Source organism: Perna viridis, chromosome 14 (assembly GCF_037379345.1).
Source record: "Perna viridis isolate PV_CMFRI_1.1 ecotype Kerala chromosome 14, ASM3737934v1, whole genome shotgun sequence".
Classification (NCBI taxonomy): domain Eukaryota; kingdom Metazoa; phylum Mollusca; class Bivalvia; order Mytilida; family Mytilidae; genus Perna; species Perna viridis.
The window spans coordinates 1749644-1769938 of record NC_142458.1 but is presented as its reverse complement, the minus strand read 5'-3'; the positions used below and the strand labels follow the sequence as shown (position 1 = coordinate 1769938).

Below are 20295 nucleotides of genomic sequence, written 5' to 3'. Positions count from 1 at the left end.
AACAGTTTTGTATAGGAAAATGTTGCAGAGTGTGACCATGTTTCTGATTTTGATATACATTGTACCGTAACAGATTTGCTGTTCTGTTTTGATGCTGTAGAAAAAGAACGGATATGGTGAAAGGTATCACATGCACCAGTGTATAACCTATATATGGAATCGTAAATACAGAGATCACCAGAAGGTCTTCAATAAGTGTAAACACACTTTTAAGTAAGCTTTGGAAGGTCCCTATGTATGTTTTGTGGCCAAAATTTTTAATGATAAACATTTTTTGTACATGTACATGTAGTATAACTTAAAGTCAGTTTTTGTTTCGTTCCGGAAATCCATTCAGTACCACTGATAGAAACTACAGGACTGTATATATTATAAGCAAACAGTTAGGGTCAACTAATTATGTCATTCTTGTACAATTTACTAGATAACAAAGTGACAACAAAATTACCCAACACTTGTCCAATCCATAATCAAGTGAAGTCCCAATTACAACACAGGAGCCCTGGTACCGCAATGGACCTGAATTGGTATAGGCATTTCAAACGAATTGGTGGGTTACATGTAAACCTAGGTTTAATAGTGAGCTTAACCTCCCTCATCCACTGAAAAGAAAGCCAACCAAACAACCTCAGCCTAAAAGGAAATTTAGATATCTTAAAAAGATAATAATGGTCAAAGATGGCTGTCATGGCCCAAGGCAACACCGAAGACCATTACAGCCATCCAAGACCATTATCAGTACCAAGGGCATGTTGCAGGGCCAATATGAAAAAGGCCATTCATGGATACTTTTACTAACCATTTTTATTTTAGGACATGATAAGAAGTCAGAGTCCATTATTAATACATATGATTTTGCCATGATTTAAAATAAGTTCATATCTCGATGAGTCAAAAACACCTTATGATTATTAATCATGAAGGTTTTGTTGTCTTTTCCAACAATCTAAAAAAATATATTCGTAAACTTATAGTGCAAGATTAAACATACCAAGGAATTCAATATACTCAGTCCCAGTACCATTTTTCTGCAATTTTAAATCCCCTTATTTAATTAATTAAATAATATATTAGGTCACACTTAATAAAAGTTGTCATGCACTTATTGTAAGAAATGTATGCTATTTTGATTTAGTCCATGATGGTCCCATATTGATGCCCTGTTTTTAAATTCGTAAGGCACGGCTCTGATTTTGTAATGATCAGGTGTCGAAATTTTCAATTCATGAAAAATGGGCATTTCTATACATAATGTAATAAGTTGGTTAATAAAACTTTACTCAGATTCGAAACATCACACTGTCTCAACAAATGTTCACTGAAATTCCTGCTTAACTTAAGATAGAATAAGTGAGCACCGGCAATATAAGTAAAATATTCATAAAAATTTGCATACATCATCATAGTTTTACCATAGGCTGGCCATTTACATCGTTATTTAGCCTCTCACTATCTTTCAGGGTAAAACAATGGGACAGAAATGGCCAGTCCATGGTAAAACAATGATAAAATGGAGTTTCCATGATTTATTTCTTAATCATTACACAATTGTTGTGTATGTGTGCTTAACACTAGTGTAAATCATTTTGTCATTTCAGCCATACATATGTGTACCTAGAATTCAACATCACGATCACCAGAACAGTACAGAGATATCAACTGATTACCCCTCCAGTGACATTATATAATTATATGCTAGGTCCTATCTTTGAAGCTGTAGTTAGTCAGTACCTTTAATAATGTCATTGTCAGAAGAACAGACAGATTTTCTCAGACTGGTTAACCTGATAGTAAAGGTGGCACCACAAGCTGTCCGATATTTGTTTGATCAACGATTCCCTCCAGCAGATCTGACGTTAATACACCATAATAACTTGACAAAGCTGAATGATCTTAAAAGTAAAAGGATAATCAATGCAGCACAATGGGATTTACTGTTTCCTCCATCAGGTAAAACCCTTTCTATACATTCAGAAAGAAAAATATGACACTAATGGAAAAAATAAAATACTGATACTGTCCGTCTGGACATATGGTAATTCACTGATACTGTCCGTCTGGACATATGGTAATTCACTGATACTGTCCGTCTGGACATATGGTAATTCATCTGTCTTCCTTAGTTTGTTGGTCAAGACTGGTAGATTAAATTGAATGGAGCTGAATTCTTTGTCACATGATGCCATTGTTGCTGAATTCTTTATCACATGATGCCATTGTTGCTGAATTCTTTGTCACATGATGCCATTGTTGTGGAATTCCTAGTTAACATTTTATTGTGGTTTCATGATCGAACACATTGATCTTTGTCTGGCATCAATAGAGGAGATTTCTCTGCCCTAGCTACTTGACACTTTGTCGAGATACATGAATAGCCTAAGGTTAGTATATCATAATATTCAATATCAGTCTGAAGAGCATCAAACAGCTTGGTGACACCAACAATACAGATTATGTACGTAGAGTAATTTAAGATAGCTATTTTACTTGTTGTGTGGATCAGATTCATTATTGTATTTGTTTAGATTAGATGCACAGCATTGTTACACTTGTTTAATGATTTTATTATTTGAAACAGAAAGATTATTCACCATATGATGTTACTACCGGTACACCTATGTATGTACAGGAAACACTATTACTTCTACAACATATGATGTTATGCTACTGATTTGTTTTACAGGAGGAACTACTATGTCTACAGCATATGATGTCACCTTACTGATCTGTTTGTTACGGAATATTGTTTCAATTGGATCGCCTGCCATAGTGATGCCATCAACAGGGTTTGATCAACTCCCACAAACTACTGATTCATCTGAGGGGGCTGACCTTGCCAGGATCAAACACTACAGAAATCATATTGCTCACAATAAAGATGCTACAATAGGCAAAAATGATTTTAACATGGCTTGGAAGGAATTATGTGAGGTAAAGTGTATATGCATAAGATGTTGATGCATTCTAATGTTTAAATTTGTGTAAATACATGTTTTAAAAACAGATTGCAGTATTGATAAGACTGCCGCTATAAATTGCAGTCATAAAACAATTAAGCTGTTTTTATGTCATTGTCAATGGTGGCCAGGTCATCAATGATGTCATCACAAAATATATATTAAAGCAAAGGAAGGCTGAAATTGATTGGTGGTTATGACTTGAACTGTTTTGGGACAGGCAGTTTTCCAAAGATAATTTGATTGTTGGTATCCAAAACAATTCTATGAGTAAAATTTTATAGATGTCTGTAATATTGTACCTTAATATGACAAAGGAAGGTTTAATTTATTACAATTAAGTCATGTCTTGAACTGTTTAAGAAATAGAAGGGGGACTGAGTACATTTATATGGGTTGCATCCAAAATGTTTAACACCATCAAAGGTTAATTATATTTTCATATAATTTGTTCCTACCTGTACTCTGTGTTTAATTTCAACAAAAATGTGGTTAAGAGTTTATATAAACAAAAGATAACCCCTTTTTTAATTGTTGGATTTTACCTCTTTCTCATTTATACAAGTTTTTTGCAAGACTTATATTTCAAGATAAACACTGGTTCAACCAATCAAATCATACCTCCAATTGGAAAAGATGAATGGACATTCCACATCTACACACACAACATAACTGCATGTATTATTGCTAATGTTGACTGATTAAAAATGTACAGTAATAAAGTTTTTGAAAAATAATTTCTATATTTAATCGCAGGCAATTAGAAGACTGGGTGCTGATAGATATCGCCAAGACTGTATTAATTTGAGAGTAGCCTCTCTTGATAGGTTTGATAGAGAAGTTTATAGAGACATGCTTAAGACATTGATAGGTGAAATTAATTTGATAATCTATAAAATTGTATACCACAGCAAAAATTCAAGCATGTTTAAAATCCAAAAACTCTGTTGCACCTTTAACTGATTAACAACATGAACAAGATATTGCACCTTACAATTAAACAAAATCCATTCAGCGTTTTCATTAATAATATTAAATTTATTCTCAAAGTCCTCATGACTCAGTTTGGTATCAATCTCTTGTCTGTTACTGTTCCTACACGGCTTAAAGGAATTTAATGAAACAAAATCTTAAGTTGGAAGTGTATATTGGTTTCTATCTGTCTGTCTGCAACTAATTTCTAAGCAGCTTGCAGGATTTTTATGAAACTTTGTGGGATGTAATTAACCACATGGAGATGTGCATAATGTTGGGAATTAAAGTTTGGGAAAAAATTGTAGAAATGACGGCAGATGGACTTACATGTTTTCCTGCAAAACTTGGTCTCATGTGTTGTCTGCAACTTCTCCATAACAATTTGCAGAATTGTTATGAAACTTGATGGAGTGTTTAATTACCATATTGAGATGTGCATATTGTCAGGAATTTATGTTAATAGTAAATTTGCAGTAATATTCTATTATTATGTTGTCAACAAGAAAATATACTACTGATTTCTGTTTCGAGTTTTGGTGTTTTAGAATGGGAGCAAAATTATGTGTCAGAAGTGATTAGTCTATACCCATTACAATTAAGTCCAATATAAATTGTGTCCACATTGGTCCCCATATGTACAGGGTTCAACAGACTGCGGGGGTATTAGTTTCATTAGGGGCAATGTCTAGTTCAATTTTCCCATTGTGTACCTCCTATTTTAGATTTTGATCTACATCAATTTGGGGATCTCACATAGCAAAACATGGACTTTGGAATCAAGTGATCATTAAGTGATTATCCATGTAAGTCGATGAAACATCGTATCAGTCGGATTTTTCACCGTGAAATGTGAATGTTAGACCCAACCATCTTATGGCACTGTATATTTCTGTTGTTAATTGTGTAGTGGGAATCACTGACCTGGGTGTGAAATTCACCCAGCATGGTGAAGTTAATCTCATTGATCTCCACCGACAATATGGACATTAGCTTCCAGGTCACTGACATCCAAAATTTATTGGGGACCCCTGAAAATCACAACAGGGGAGTCCAGGGGACTTGAGAAAATTCTTAAATTATCCAATTGCCGAAATTTATACTAGTAACAGTAGTCAATAGTTGATTTGTCCAGCGTTAATCCAAGTCGTCGTTACAATAAAACAGCAGTTGAGACAATTAGCATGTGGTATTAACGATTGACAAATATAATGTGAAAATCATATAAAAAGACATATATCATTGATACATACTTCATAACTGTCCTTTATTGAGTTATAATTGTTTGCAGTCCATTTGATGACCAGACACACATTGAAGACAATGTATTCATTTCTATTTCTAAAAATAGACAACTATACATGTGAGAAGTTTGTCAAGGGATTATTTTTATACAGGATTAAACATTGGTCAGTATCATTGAAAGTTCGAAATCGTTTAACAATACTTATAGCAACATAACCGTGTTCCAGAAGCCTACTTGTTAGAAGTCTAGCGCAAATAGTCTGCGTAGTTGTGGCAAGCTCTGGCATAATGTATGAGTTGTGATATGAAAACTCCATACACAGGTGCTGAAGGGATGTTGCCACAGATGAAAGGAAAGTTGACAATTCTGAATGAAAAGTCATCACGTTTGTCGTAACTATTGATCTCTTAGTGTAGGTCAAGATATGTGACTGAAAGTTATTTTTAATTAATGTTTCTTCGGGAGGGTTAAAAAGTTTACCTTCATCATATTCATTAAAATAAAGATACATGTAGGTTGTATTTGAAACATACTTTCAATATGTCTCAGAGTTGACTTGAAGCATTTTTAACTGTAGAAAACGATCGGGTGATCGAGGTCGCCATCTCATTCTCGTTTGGACTACAAATTGTAACTTATAATTATTACTAACATACTGATTACAGGCTTCTACTTTACAATTCTTACGTACACATTATATAGATGTATTGGGACCTATAATTAGTTTCTTTTATTTTTGGAAAAGCCGTTCAATTATGAAAACTATCAGAAACTAAAAGCGTCACCAGACATTTCTATCAAATTACAACAATCAATACTTTCAAAGTGTTTTATTTATAATTAATAGTAATTATCAATTTAATAGTGCAAAATTAAAATAGATTGCATTATTACATGTACTTGATAAAAATACAAATAATATTTCTACATGATATCTCCCACTGACGTTGGACAAAATGTTGCTGTAAATAAAAAAAAGAAATAACACATCAACAAATGATAAACATCTACAAAAATTTTTAAAATTTAGATGATGTCGAATTTTTGATGAAATGACTAAATTTTTATCTTAACTGGAGTTTTCAGAATCAATTGAGGAAGAGAAACAGAATATACATCCTATCTTACAATTAATTCCCCGTTATGCCTCATTGAATTTTACGACTATTACAATGTACAAATGGTCGGTGTTGGCTAAGTGGAATCTGGGTCGCTAAATACTCAATATGTCTGTGTAACACCAAGTTTTTTTTTCACTTAGGTCGGACTTGAGTATTAGAGAAACAAATGTCGCTGAGTAAAGTGTAGACATATGTTTTTGCAGACAAAAACAGACATTAATTGCTCACTGTTTTTCTAGTATGAGAATATTAATTTGCAAATTTATTTTAATTTATTTTGTTTTACTTGTTTAACACCTATAAAATTCAAACAAACATCTATCTAATATTCATTTGATAAATACTTAAAATGTTATCTTTACTCTCTATTTCATTTGATTTGTAGATGAAGAATTAGAGAAGAAACACGAAGATCTTTCAGCAACACTCACAGACCATTCAGCAACACTCACAGGCCATTCAGCAACACTCGCAGACCATTCAGCAACACTCACAGACCATTCAGCTACACTCACAGGCCATTCAGCAACACTCACAGGCCATTCAGCTACACTCACAGGCCATTCAGCAACACTCACAGACCATTCAGCTACACTCACAGGCCATTCAGCAACACTCACAGACCATTCAGCTACACTTGCAGGTCATACAGTAACACTCACAGGCCATTCAGCGGCACTCACAGTCCATTCAGAAACACTTGTAGGTCATACAACGACTCTCACAGACCATTCAGCGGCACTTGCAGAACAAATTATGGTAATTCAAAATTGTTTCAATACTCTACAAAGGGGCCCTTAAGATTATGTTGAATGATACGCTATTATAAGTAAGGTAATAACAATATTTAATAGTAATGGTTGTAGTGGACATTAATGTCTATCTCGGTTCCTCTGCTTGGGTTTATGAGAATGCAAAACAAAATTGGTATATTGGTAAACAACTCTCATTGTCATCTTTGCCCTCGTTGTTGTCCGTGTCGTCGTCATCTGAGACACTTGATTTTCGTGCCATAACATGTGTATTACACTTCATAAAATTTTAGAACAAGGTTTCAAATCATCAAAGAATGGTTGTTATTGATTTTAGGGGTATTGGCCCTTATCGTTTTAGAATTAAGGGTAAAAACAGGGCCTAAACAAGAATTTCATGGAATTTCACTATACAATTCTAATAAAAGTGTTTGAATGTTTATGGTTTTGTTCCACAATATTCTTTACCACAATGGTCAGTCTGTGATTTATTTTTGGGGTAAAGAACTTTTCAGAAATTAGGGGACCAGAAACATGCATTGTCCAGAAAATAACTCAAGTATTAGTGAATGAATCTACTTGAAATTGTATTACAAGGTGCCATACCACAAAAGGAAGAATGGGATTGATGTTTGGGGTTGTAACTCAAAAAAGTAAGAATAAGGGGCCACAGAAGGGCCAGTAACAATTTTTTTCTGATTTCTTGAAAAAAGCATTTTTTTTCTGGTCTGATTTAAAAAAAAATTATTAGATTTTTCATTAAAATCCTTGCTTGTGTTTTTTAATCAAATTGCAGATACAATGTATTTATTTTTACAGGTTTTGAATTATAAGGAGTCAAAAGGACCATATCCTAAAGACTCATCTTTTTGTATTTTTGGTGTGATTTTGATTTTTTTTAAAATTAGATTTCTCATGTGAAACCTTGCCTGCATTTTCCAATCATATTTCATATTTCAGTTATAATGGGCCAAATGGGACCACGACCCAATAATTTGACTTTTTTATTTTTGGTGATATTTTGATTTTTTTTTTATTGGATTCCTCATACAAAGCCCAGCTAAATATAAGAGCTAATTAACTCTATCATTTACTGTTTTTGAGATAATGAGATACAAAGTGATCCATGAATGTACCATGAAGCAGACCTTTAAGTCCCTATGATGTTTAGTATGTCAGAAATTAATAATGTGTCCACACTTGCCTCAATTGAGTAGAGTTTAACTGGTTCTGGTCGTACATGTACCATGCTGTGCTCAGCAAAACTTTTTATTATGATTCAGAAAATCTGATGTCAATGTGTTCCTTTTTTTCTTACAATGTAGACTTATCTTTAACTGGTTTGTTGTTGAAGTGGTATGAAATGGGCCCACACCTAAAACATTTTTTTGTTATTTGTGGTCTGATTTCAATTTTACATAGGGTCATACGGATCACACTCCAAAAAATTGATTTTTTTAACATTTTTGGTCTGTTTTCAAAATTTTATTTATTTGATTTCTTATACAAATTCTTGTCTGCATTTTATACCCCATGCAAACAAAGTTTGGGGCTCAAGGAGTTTTCATGAAATTTTATGGGAAGGTTGGGTATCATATGTAGATGTACATGAAGGAGTATATTTACTACTTGAGGACTCCAAAGGGAGATAATTGAAATTTAGGGTTTTTACATGGTAAAACCTCATAAGTGCAACTCCCTCCTAAACTGTTCAAGGGATTTTAATGTTTTTTATAGGAATGTTGGGTACAATATATAAATGTGCATGTGGATGATTCCAAAGGGAGATAATCCAAGTGTTTTACATTTTAGTCCATTTGAATCAAGGGATATCCTCTTTGTGTGTTTGCTTTCAATATTTCTAGTTTTAATCAGATGCTAAACATCTCTCACTGCTTTCATGTTATAAGGGGTCAGTTGGGCGACACCAAGAAAATCAACCTTTTGTGGTCTCATCTAAAAGTTTATTTTCACTTAATTTATTAGAAAAGAATCCCTGCTTGCATTTTGGCCAATCTTACAGGAGTTATGGGACTTTGTTGATTTTTTACATGGTTCACTATAGGAACACTTATTGGATGCAAGTTTCTCAGAGACCACTGCATGGATTTTGTAATGTTATTAGTCACCATATGTAGTTGATCATATTTACCTGTTATTTTGATTCGGCTTTTTACAGGAGTTATTGGATTTTTTTACATGGTTCACTATGCTATAGGAACACTTTATGGACAAAACTCCATGGAAACTGCTTTACAGAGTTTTTGTTTGTTTGTTTGTTGGGGTTTAACACCCGAGCAACAATATTTCAGCTATATTCAGGCGATGAACATGAAATGAATGATAAAATGAATATGAAACGATGAAATGAAAAATGGGATGGGACACAAGTACAATGGGGTCGACAAATATTTTGATTGCCACTGGAAATAGGGAGAGGTGGGTAGGCTCGGGCAATTTAGCCTCCTGTGGCGGAACCTTATGGTTCCTACTCCCGGAGAATACCACAGTAGGGTTCTTTAACGTGCGAGGAACGTGGCATCTTTCCCAACACGGTGCACCACTATGGTTTGCGGTCAGGTTTTCTGTATTATAGCCTGACAACCCCAGCATGTAACACGCCAGGGGTACCCCATTCCACCACCTGGGGCACACATCCCAGTTGCTCTGTGGGCAAAGCACCCTAGCCCCCGGCTAGGGTTCTGAGCACTATTTAGTCGCCTTTTACGACAAGCTTAGCGCTGCTGCAGGCCTATTCTTTTAACACCCTGACCTGCACGGGGCTCTTTACAGAGTAATGAAGGGAACCAATGTTATAGTGATTTTGTTTAGACTTTATGGGATTGTTACTCACCATATGTAGTTGATTTTATTGCACCCCCCAATATGATTCATCCAATTTTACAGGAGTTATGGGACTTAGTTGAATTTGTATATACTACACTATAGGAATACTTTGTGGACATAATTCCTCTGAAACTGCACAATGGATTGTGTTCAAATTTTATAAATTCTTATTCAGCTTATGTAGTCGATTATATTCACCGTCATTTTGATTCAACAAATTTGAAAAAAGCTATTGGACTTGGTTGAATTTGTCAACACTTTGTGGATGCCAATCCTCTGAAATCACAGATTTATTAAAATTTTGTAGGATATTTAGTCACAATATACAGTTGATCATATTGTCCCGCCCTTCAGATTTCACTAATTTTACAGGAGTTATGGGACTTGGTTGATTTGATACATTATACACTATATGAAAACTTTTTGGATGCAACTGCTCAGAATCTGCTGAAATGATTTTGTTCAAATTTTATAGGATTGTAAGTCACCTTACAAATGTATGTAGTTGATCATATTGTGCCGCCATTTTGATTCAAAGAATTTTACAAACTTAAAGAATTTTTAGCTCACATGGCCTTTTTTTTCTATATGATTGTAGAAATTCTTCACAAAATTTAAATAAATAAATAATTCTGAAAATTCACATTTTTACCTTTTCTGCTAACTGACAGCATGGAGGCAAATTACTCACACATGTAAACAATATTCATACACTTAAGTAGTTAATTACATGTATGATTTTAAAGTTCATATTCTCAGCTTTATTTTGACTACTTTTAGTCATAATACATACAATTAATGCACTTACAATGCATATGTCTAGGTTCAGTGTGTTTTTGGTATGTGATGACACACTAAGTCAAAAATAGACTTGAAAAATTGTTAATTATAGGTCTCACTAACCACTTCCGGGTCAAATGGCCACCCCCTATGTAGTACCAAAAAAACACTTAACCTAGACATATGCATTCCACTCATTACAGAAGGAGCTTTATTACTCCCACCTAGTTCGTCAGTCTGCCCGTTGCACTTTTTTTGTAACAGATTTCTCAGATTTTACTGGAGAGAGTAATCAACGGAACTAAGATTCTAGTGGAAACCAAAAGAATGTAATCCAGGGACATTTTGAAATCAGCAGCATTTTGAAATTCCGAAAGTTGTTTGCACATCCCTTGAGCATGCCTGATTTTTTAGCCAAGTTTGGTATGAATCCAATAAACAGTGTCCAAGTAATCGTCTGGACATCTTTATGTTCAGAAGAAGAAAAAAGTAAAAACAATAAGTCGCAAAACTTCATTTTGGCAATTTAACAATACATACAAAAAAACACAAGTAAATGAGAAGCGTCCTCTGCTTTTCTATAAACAACCGCAAAGTTGTTAAAAAGTCAAGTCCATGTAGATGAAGGAGAAAAGGAAAATTATGACACCTTGAACAAATCGGTTTTCATTCATGGTGCAGATGGATACACTATAACGATTCATGAGTTCACAATAACGACCATAAAACTTCTGTAGTGATGAGTTCAATCTTGTAGCAACATAACCCTTTTCCAGAAGCCTAACTAAAGAAGTATGCCATTGTTTAAAGATAATATGTCATCTATATAGCGGAAACTGAGATTAAAGGATCTAGCCAAACAATATTCTTTCTTTCGGATCAGATCAGCTATAAAGTAAGCCTCATAAAAGTGTAGGAATAGGTCAGCAAGTAGATGAGCACAATTTGTTCCCATTGGAATGCCAAACGACTGTTGAAAAACATGTCCACCACACTAGACAAATATATTGTCAATCGAAAATTCCAGCATTTTGAAAACATTTTCTTCTGTATATTTGGAAGATGATTTTTTTATTATTTTTTACAAAGTATGAAGAATCTCTACCAAGAACTATATATTTGAATCTAGGTATACCATCTTCTTTGAAGAAACAATGATGTATAATGTTTAGAATGCTTAGATATTTGGTATATTGCTTTCTCATGATGACTTACGCTGTGTCTCCCCTTTTCTGGTTCCTTGCTATTGCACTTCCTGTTTGCCAATCGACTGTAAGGTGCTGCATAAGAGAAATTTTCGTTACAGATTTTTCGGCTTCTACTGGAGGAAATACTTGGCATATTGCTTCTGTCTGACGAGTGCAATATGTCTCCCCTTTCCAGCTTTGACTGAAATTGTTGAGTGAGGGTATTCTTATGACATAATGTGCAACATCTTGTTTTATTTTGCAGAACAATCAAGAGACTGCAGCATCTACTAGCATACTAGAAAAAAAGATGGGTAAGACTCTAATGATTTGCTAACATTATATTGTATCATAATCCAAGAATAACAACTAGACAAAGAAAATAGAGACACAAAACAAAGAACATGAAGTAACCAAAATTACACATACATAGAAACAAAGGGAAGCGAGCAACCTAGACTACTTCATAAACTGTGAGCATTGACCCTTGCTATATTGGTCACTGGCATCTACCATTCCCAACCAAAAGGGAAGTATAGTAAGGATTATTTATCATTTAATTTTGATAATTTGTCCTTTTGAATTGTTCCTCATAAAATTCTGTTTAAGGTGTATTTGACATGTTTAACATAGTATTTAGCGTTAACTGTCAAGAAACAAGAAAACCACAAGAAAATCATAGACACTCTTTGGTAAGATTTGAAAGTTCTTTATCTCAGCTTAGTCTCATCAAAGAACTTGATACTTTTTCATTGGATGTTTGAGATATCTCAGTTTTGCATTTCTGTGGTTGTTAGATTCTTCTCAATCTTTAAATTACTTGCTGTTTTGTTTGGTAGGGGACTCTGCTGTTATCCATATAATAGAAAATGATTTTATTTTTACTTTCAGATGAACTAGACAGTAGTGTTCCTAGGCATATGAAAGGTAGGAGAAATATATAGGACTGAATGAATCAAAGTGTGAGGAAATCAAAGGTTTAAACAAACAACAAATATCATTAATAACAAGAAACAAAACACAGAAAATAAAATTGACCCGAGACAACAGGGACAGAGACAGCAGAAATAAAGACAATACTGAGACAACAGAAATAGAGACAATACTGAGATACCAGGGACAGAGACAATACCGAGACAACAGAAATAGAGACAATACTGAGATACCAGGGACAGAGACAATACAGAGACAACAGAAATAGAGACAATATTGAGACCACTGAAACCAAGAATATACTGTGATAACAGAAAAAGAGACCACACTGAGAAAAACAGGGACAGAGGCAAGATTGAGACAACATGAACACAGACATAAGTAAGACAAAAGGGACAGAGACAATACTGAGACAACAGGAACAGACATAACTGGGACAACAGGGACACAGACAATACTGAGACAACAGGAACAGAGGCATAACTGAGACAACTGGGACAGAGACAATATTGAGACAACAGGGACAAAGAAAATGCATTTTTAGACAACAGGAACTGAAACAATACTGAGACAACAGAAACATAGGCAATACAAAGACCATATGAACATGGACAAAACTGAGACAATAGGAACAGAGACAATACTAAGACAACAGAGACAGAGACAATACTAAGAGAACAGGAACAGAGACAATACTCAGACAACAGGAACAGAGACAATACTCAGACAACAGGGACAGAGACAATACTGTGACAACAGAATCAGAGGCAATACAAGGACAATATGAACAGGGACAATACTGAGACAACAGGAACAGACTATGCTGAGGCATCAGGGAGGAACACAATACTGGGACAACATGAACACAGACAATGCTGGGTCAACAGGGAGGGACACAATATTGGGACAACAGGAACACAGATAATGCTGGGTCAATAGGGATGGGCACAATATTGGGACAACAGGAACACTTATAATGCTGAGTCAACTCGGAGGGGCACAATACTGAGACAATAGGAACACTGACAATGCTGAGTTAACAGGGAGGGACACAATAATGAGACAACAGGAACACATACAATTCTGAGACATTTGTTAGACAGTAGGGCAAGAGAAAAAAGTTAGACATTGATGACAGAAACAGTGGTTAGGCAGTGGGGTTGGATACAACGTTTAGACAATGAGGACAGAGACCGTGGTTATACAACAGAGATGAAGAAAGTGGTTAGACAATTGGGACAGACACAAAATTTAGACTATGGGGAAAGAGACTGTGGTTAGACAGTAGAGTTGGAGACAATGTTTGGACAAGTGGGACAGAGACAGTGGTTTGACAACAGGTAAATACTGGATAAACAGTTAGGATAGAGACAAAGTTTTGACAATGGGACAGATACAGTGGTCAGACAGTGGGATTGGAGAAATAATTAAGGACACTGGTACAGAGACAGTGGTTAGAAAGTAGGGCAAGGGACAAAGTTTAGACAATTGGGACAAAAACAGTTGTTAGATAGTAAGGTTTGAGACAAAGGGGTATAAAATGGGGACAGAAGCAGTGGTTCACCAGTTGAGTTGGAGACAAATTTTAGGAAACTGGGACATAGACAATAGTTGGACAAGAGAAATAAACATAGTGGTCAGGGAGTGGGGTTTGAGACAAAGTTTAGACAACTAGGACAGAGGTGGTTAGGCAACAGAGCTAAGACATTGGATGGACAACAGAGATAAAGATTGGTAAGACAGTGGGGTGGAGACAAAAAGCTAAGACATTTAGGCCAGAGACAGTGGTCAGACAGTAGAGTTTCAGACAAAGTTTAGGAGATTTGGACAGAAACAGTGGTAAGAGAGTTGGGTTGGAGACAAAGTTTGCACAATGGGGAGGGATACCTTGGTTAGACAGTGGGGTTGGAGACAAGTTTAGACAATTAAGAAAGAGACAGTGGTTAGACAGTGGAGCTAGAAACAAAGGGTAGACAACTGGGACAGTGGTTAGACAGTTAGGTCGGAGACAAAGTTTAGACAACTGGGGCAGAGACTGTGGTTAGACAGTGGGTTTGGACACAAGTTTAGACAACTGGGACAGAGACTGTGGTAAGACAGTGGGGTTGAAGACAAAGTTTAGACAACTGGGACAGAGACTGTTGTTTGACAGTGGGGTTGGATACAAAGGTTAGACAATTAGGAAAGAGTCAGTGGTTAGACAGCAGGGTAAAACCTGGTTAGACATTAGGATTGAAGACAAAGGTAAGACAATTAGGACAGAGATTGTGGTTAGACAGCGAGGTTTGAGACAAAGATAAAAGACATTGAGGTTAGAGACAAGGGTAAGACATTGAGGACAGAGACAGTGGTTAGACATATGAGTTGAAAACAAAATTTAGGGGACTGGAACAAAGACAGTGGTCAGACAGTCAGATTGGAGACAACGTTTAGACAACTGGGTTAGAGACTGTGGTTAGACAGTGGGGTTGGAGACAAAGTTTAGACAATTAGGAAAGAGACAGTGGTTAGAGAGCAGGGCTTAGACATTGGATAGACAACAGAGATAAAAACAATGGTTAGACAGTTGGATACAGACAGTGGTTAGATAGTGGGGTTGAAGACATAGGTTAGACAATGATGACAGAGACAGTGGTTAGACAGTGGGGTTTGAGACAAAGGTAAGACATTGAGGACAGTTGGGTTTGAAATAAAGTTTAGACAACTGGGACAGAGGCAGTGGTTAGACTGTTGGTTTGGAGACAAAGAGTAATCAAGGGAACCAAGGTTATAGCGGTAATCAAAGGAATGTAATCCAGGGACAAAGACCAGACATGGAAAACAGACATACCCAACAAAGAACATAAAGTAACTAAAATCATACATACAAAGTAACAACAGCAAATGAGCAACTCGGACTCCACTAAAAACTGGGAGCATGGACCAGGTGCACCGGTAGGGTAAGCGTCCTCTGCTTTTCTAGAAACACCCGCCGAGATGCTCATAAAAAGTCAAGTCCGGGGTAGACAAACGAGGAAAGGAAAACTATGACACGTTGAATAAATCAGTTTTCATGGTGCTGATGGATACACCATAACAATCCACAAGTTCATGATGACCATAAAACTTCTGTAGTGATGACTTCAATCTTGTAGCAACATAACCCTGTTCCAGAAGCCTATTTGTTAGAGTTCTAGGGCAATATAAAAAATCTGCGTAGTTTCGGCAAGCTCTGGCATAACATATGAGTTGTGATATGAACACTCCATAGGCAGGAGCCGAAGGGATGTTGCCACAGATGAAAGGAAAGTTGACAATTCTGAATGAAAAGTCATCACGTTTGTCGTAATGTTTGGTCAATAGTTTTCCTTTACCATCGATTTCTAAGTGTAGGTCAAGATATGAGGCTGACTTCACAGTGTCTGTAGTATCCTTTATCTCAAGTTCTTTTGGGTAGATGTGATGTATCAAATCCCTGAAATTAGGATTGTTTAAAGATAATACGTCATCTATATAGAGATGTCTTACTGAAGTTCATAGATTATAACTTTAAAGATGTTCAACAAATTTAGAGTGGTACAGTGGCATGTACTTTATCTTCTTTGAAAACATAATCACATGATTTTGAATTTTTATTTGCAGTCAAGCATGTGATTCACATTGAAGAATGGGAGAAAGATGAAGAAACATATACAGTCACCAGGGCAACAGAGCATGTGGCAAATATGATTGAAGAGAATAATGTTGTCATAGTAACTGGCAGTTCCGGTGTGGGAAAGTCATCGATAATACACCATGTGGCACTAGAGTTACATAGAAATGAGGGATATGATGTCATCCCATTTGTAACAAGTCCCACCAAAATTATAGACTATCGTGATATGAAAAAGAATCAGGTGTTTGTCATAGATGACATTTGTGGAAAAAATTTCATTGATGAACAAGACTTACAGTCATGGAAAAAAGAAGCTGATAACATTGAGAAATTGTTTCCTGCAGATTTGGTTGATAAACAAGATTCAGAAAAAGTAATGAAAGTAGACATTAATGGCAGAATGAAACTCCTTGTCTCATGCCGCTTACAAATATCAAAAGATGAAAAATTCAAGTCCCTAAAGATGTTCACCAAAAACATAGTGGACTTAGAGTCTGAAAAACATTGTTTACTTCTAGAAGAAAAACATAAAATGATCAAGAAGTACATAGCTAAACCAGAATCGGATTTGCAAGAAATGGATGAAATGTTTCAGAAGTATTCTTACTTTCCACTGCTTTGTAAAATGTCTAAGGGAAAACAAGTAAAGCAGTTGACTGAACTTTTCTCGTCTCCCATTGAAAGTATAAAGAATGATATCAAAGACATGATAGAAAATAAACATTTTGAGTTCTGTGCCTTGGTATTATGTGTATTGTTTCCAAATGAATTAGATGAAGCCTATAAAAATCCAAGAACAATACCAGAAGATGTTAAAGTGAAAGTAACAAAAATAGTCGCTAATTTTAGAATCAATCTAAAAATAGAACTGGAAAGAAAACAACTTGTTGACACCTTCAATAAACTTGATGGAACATATATCAAGAAAACAGGACCAGTCTACAGTATAGCCCATGATAAACTGTATGATATGGTTGCTGTAACTTGTGGTCAAAAACTTGTAGAACTTTTCATTGAATATTCACCTTCATCATTCATAGCAGAAAGATTCAGACTTTTGTCAGGTCTAAATGTAGAACAAGATGATTCCTTCCTGTATTTATCTGAAGATATTGAGATTGTTTACTTTGACAGAATATTTAGAGATCTCAAAGAACAAGATGGGAAGTCTTTCTTTTATAATCAACAGTTGAAAGATGAAAGATATAAAGACAAAGTGATGGGATATATAAAGGAACACACAGATTCATGTAAACAAGTATTCCTTGAGTTGGATGGTAAAGGTCTTAGAGATAAAAATAGATATATTTACAAAAGTACACCAATGATTGAAGCCTCAAAGATTGGTTTTTATGAATTAGTTAAATATCTCATTTCTATAAAATGTAATGTAAACAAAACAGATAATTATGGAGATTCACCTTTGTACTATTGTTATGAGAATGGTCATGTAAATATTGTAGAACTGTTAATAACAAATGGTGTTAACATTCAACATGTTTTGTGTGAGGCATGTTGGCATGGTGATATTAATACTGTGAGAATGTGTCTAGAGAGAGATGTTGATGTGTCACAGTGTTATAGAGATAGGTTTGGAGAGACTCCACTTTGGGGTGCATGTTACTGGGGTCATATTGACATTGTGAGATTGTTGTTAGATAGAAATGTTGATGTGTCACAGTGTAATAGTGGTTTGGGGGGAGAGACTCCACTGTATGGTGCATGTAAGGGGGGTCATATTGACATTGTGAGATTGTTGTTAGATAGAAATGCTGATGTGTCACAGTGTAATAGTGGTGGTGATGGAGAGACTCCACTGTATGGTGCATGTAAGGGGGGTCATATTGACATTGTGAGATTGTTGTTAGATAGAAATGTTGATGTGTCACAGTGTAATAGTTTTTGGGGAGATACTCCACTGTATGGTGCATGTGTGATGGGTCATATTGATGTAGTGAGATTGTTGTTAGATAGAAATGTTGATGTGTCACAGTGTAATAGTGGTGGGGGAGAGACTCCACTGTATGGTGCATGTGAGGGAGGTCATATTGACATAGTGAGATTGTTGTTACAGAATAATGCTGACCCCACACAGAGAACCAGGGAGGGTGACACACCTTTAGATGCAGCATTGGATGAATCAATTAAACAACTGTTAAGGAGTTACATTAAACATTGATATTCATTCTTCATGTCAATAATCTGCACATGATTTATTTTTTTTATTTCTTTTATATTAAATATCACTTGTGGGGTCTTGTTTTAATCAACTTTTTATGCTGAATCAGAAAATATAATTATTTTCATGATTTGTGAGAAAAAGTTGTTTTTCTAAATTTTCTGGAATGTTCTGTACAGTGGAGGTTTTGTATTTTGAGTTGATTTTAGTGATTTATTTTTATATTTTGAGTTTTTGACCCATGTTGTGGGGTCTTGTTTTACTCAACTCATCGTTCTGCATCAGTTTAAAGTAATAATTTTTAGATTTGGTGAAAAAAGTTGTTTTTAAACCTTTTGTCTGCTTCAAATATCACAAAATTAATGTGCAGTCATCTATTGTGACAGTTTATTACTTTTATATTCAATATTTGACATGACTTTTGGGGTCTTGTTTTATTCAACTTTTCATTCTGAATCAGAAAATATTATTATTTTTATGAGAGGAAAAAAATTGTTTTTCAAATTTTCTAGAATTGTTTAGGTTTTTTAACTCCTGGTATTGAATTAGAAAATGTCAACATTTTTTTCAGATTTGTTGAAAAAAAAAAACATTTTCAGGAAAATAATTTAAAAATCTTTTGAGGTATAAAAGCAATATTTTGAACTGTAAATAAATCTTGTTTATATTACTTTGTACATTCTTATTATTTGATGTAAATAGAGATTTCTAGGAGTAAATAAACAGATTATCAGTTAAAGTGATTGTTTCTCACAAGTGATATAGTATGGCTTGGACCTTATTATTTGAGGTGGGGGAGGGTGAGAAAATAATTTTTTATGGCATTCATGAAAGGCCAATGCACAGGGGAGGTCCATGATAAGGGTGTAATGGGCATACACCTCCCTTTTCAAAGAAAAAAAAACTTAAGTATCCTGCAAAATATTGTGTTATGGCATTGTTTCATACTCATTAACATATCATAATCGGGTTTCCTTTTATATCGTTATTCTCGTAATTTCCTTATAAAAGTCCTGGATCTGCCCAATGGGGGGACTGGTTTAGACAAGTGTTCGATTTACCAATTGTGTACTAAGTAACAGCCCTAGATTAATCCTACGAAGAGGAATGACCCGGCCAGCGAAAGCTATATTTTTATATAGCCTAGCTGGCCGAGTGGTCTAGGGCGCTGAACTTTATGCAGGCGGTGTTGCCATAGATGTCACAGCGGTAAGAGTTCGAGTCCCTCGGAGGGAACGACCAAAAATTTGCATCGCAAATTTGACGGTTCTAACATTGTTGGGAATTTTTCATATACATATAAGACAAGACACAACAAAGCAAAGTTAATTAACAACCCGGACTGCACTAAAAAAGAGTTTGGACCAGATGCATCGGTAGGGTGCCCGTCTTTTAAAATATTAACTGATTGTGACAAGAATTGATAGCTGTTGACGAAAGAACCTACGTACAACCGCCATAGGTCATCGCCTACAGAAATTTGATGCTTATTTCGTGCATTTTCGAACAAAAACTGAAAAGACTGGATATCATTGAAATGGAATCCATCTCTATGGGTCCAGTTGAGGAAAAGGTTTTGTACATCAGTCATGCCCAACACAATCAATTTATAACGTAAACTGCATTACAGCTCGGACACAAAACAGTTACAATATATGCAGAATACATTAATGTGACCTTGACATCA

The 20295-nt window shown here is 35.3% G+C and overlaps 1 protein-coding gene across 3 annotated transcripts in view; it reads left to right on the top strand.

Moving 5' to 3' along the window:
* Positions 1–18614, top strand: part of LOC148597701 (uncharacterized) — a 32888-nt gene extending 14274 nt beyond the window's left edge. For 2 of the 3 annotated variants that reach the window (XM_088560215.1, XM_088560217.1), the window contains exons 2-8: positions 1599–1950; positions 2684–2931; positions 3714–3828; positions 6682–7055; positions 12128–12176; positions 12754–12789; positions 16417–18614. In XM_088560215.1, the coding sequence (XP_088416341.1) occupies positions 1740–1950; positions 2684–2931; positions 3714–3828; positions 6682–7055; positions 12128–12176; positions 12754–12789; positions 16417–18608 (3225 nt within the window). In that variant the 5' untranslated portion in view covers positions 1599–1739 and the 3' untranslated portion in view covers positions 18609–18614. Of the gene's footprint in view, positions 1–424; positions 551–1598; positions 1951–2683; positions 2932–3713; positions 3829–6681; positions 7056–12127; positions 12177–12753; positions 12790–16416 lie in introns of all 3 variants that reach the window. The other variant, XM_088560216.1, reaches the window with a different exon arrangement.
* Positions 18615–20295: the final 1681 nt, after the last annotated feature.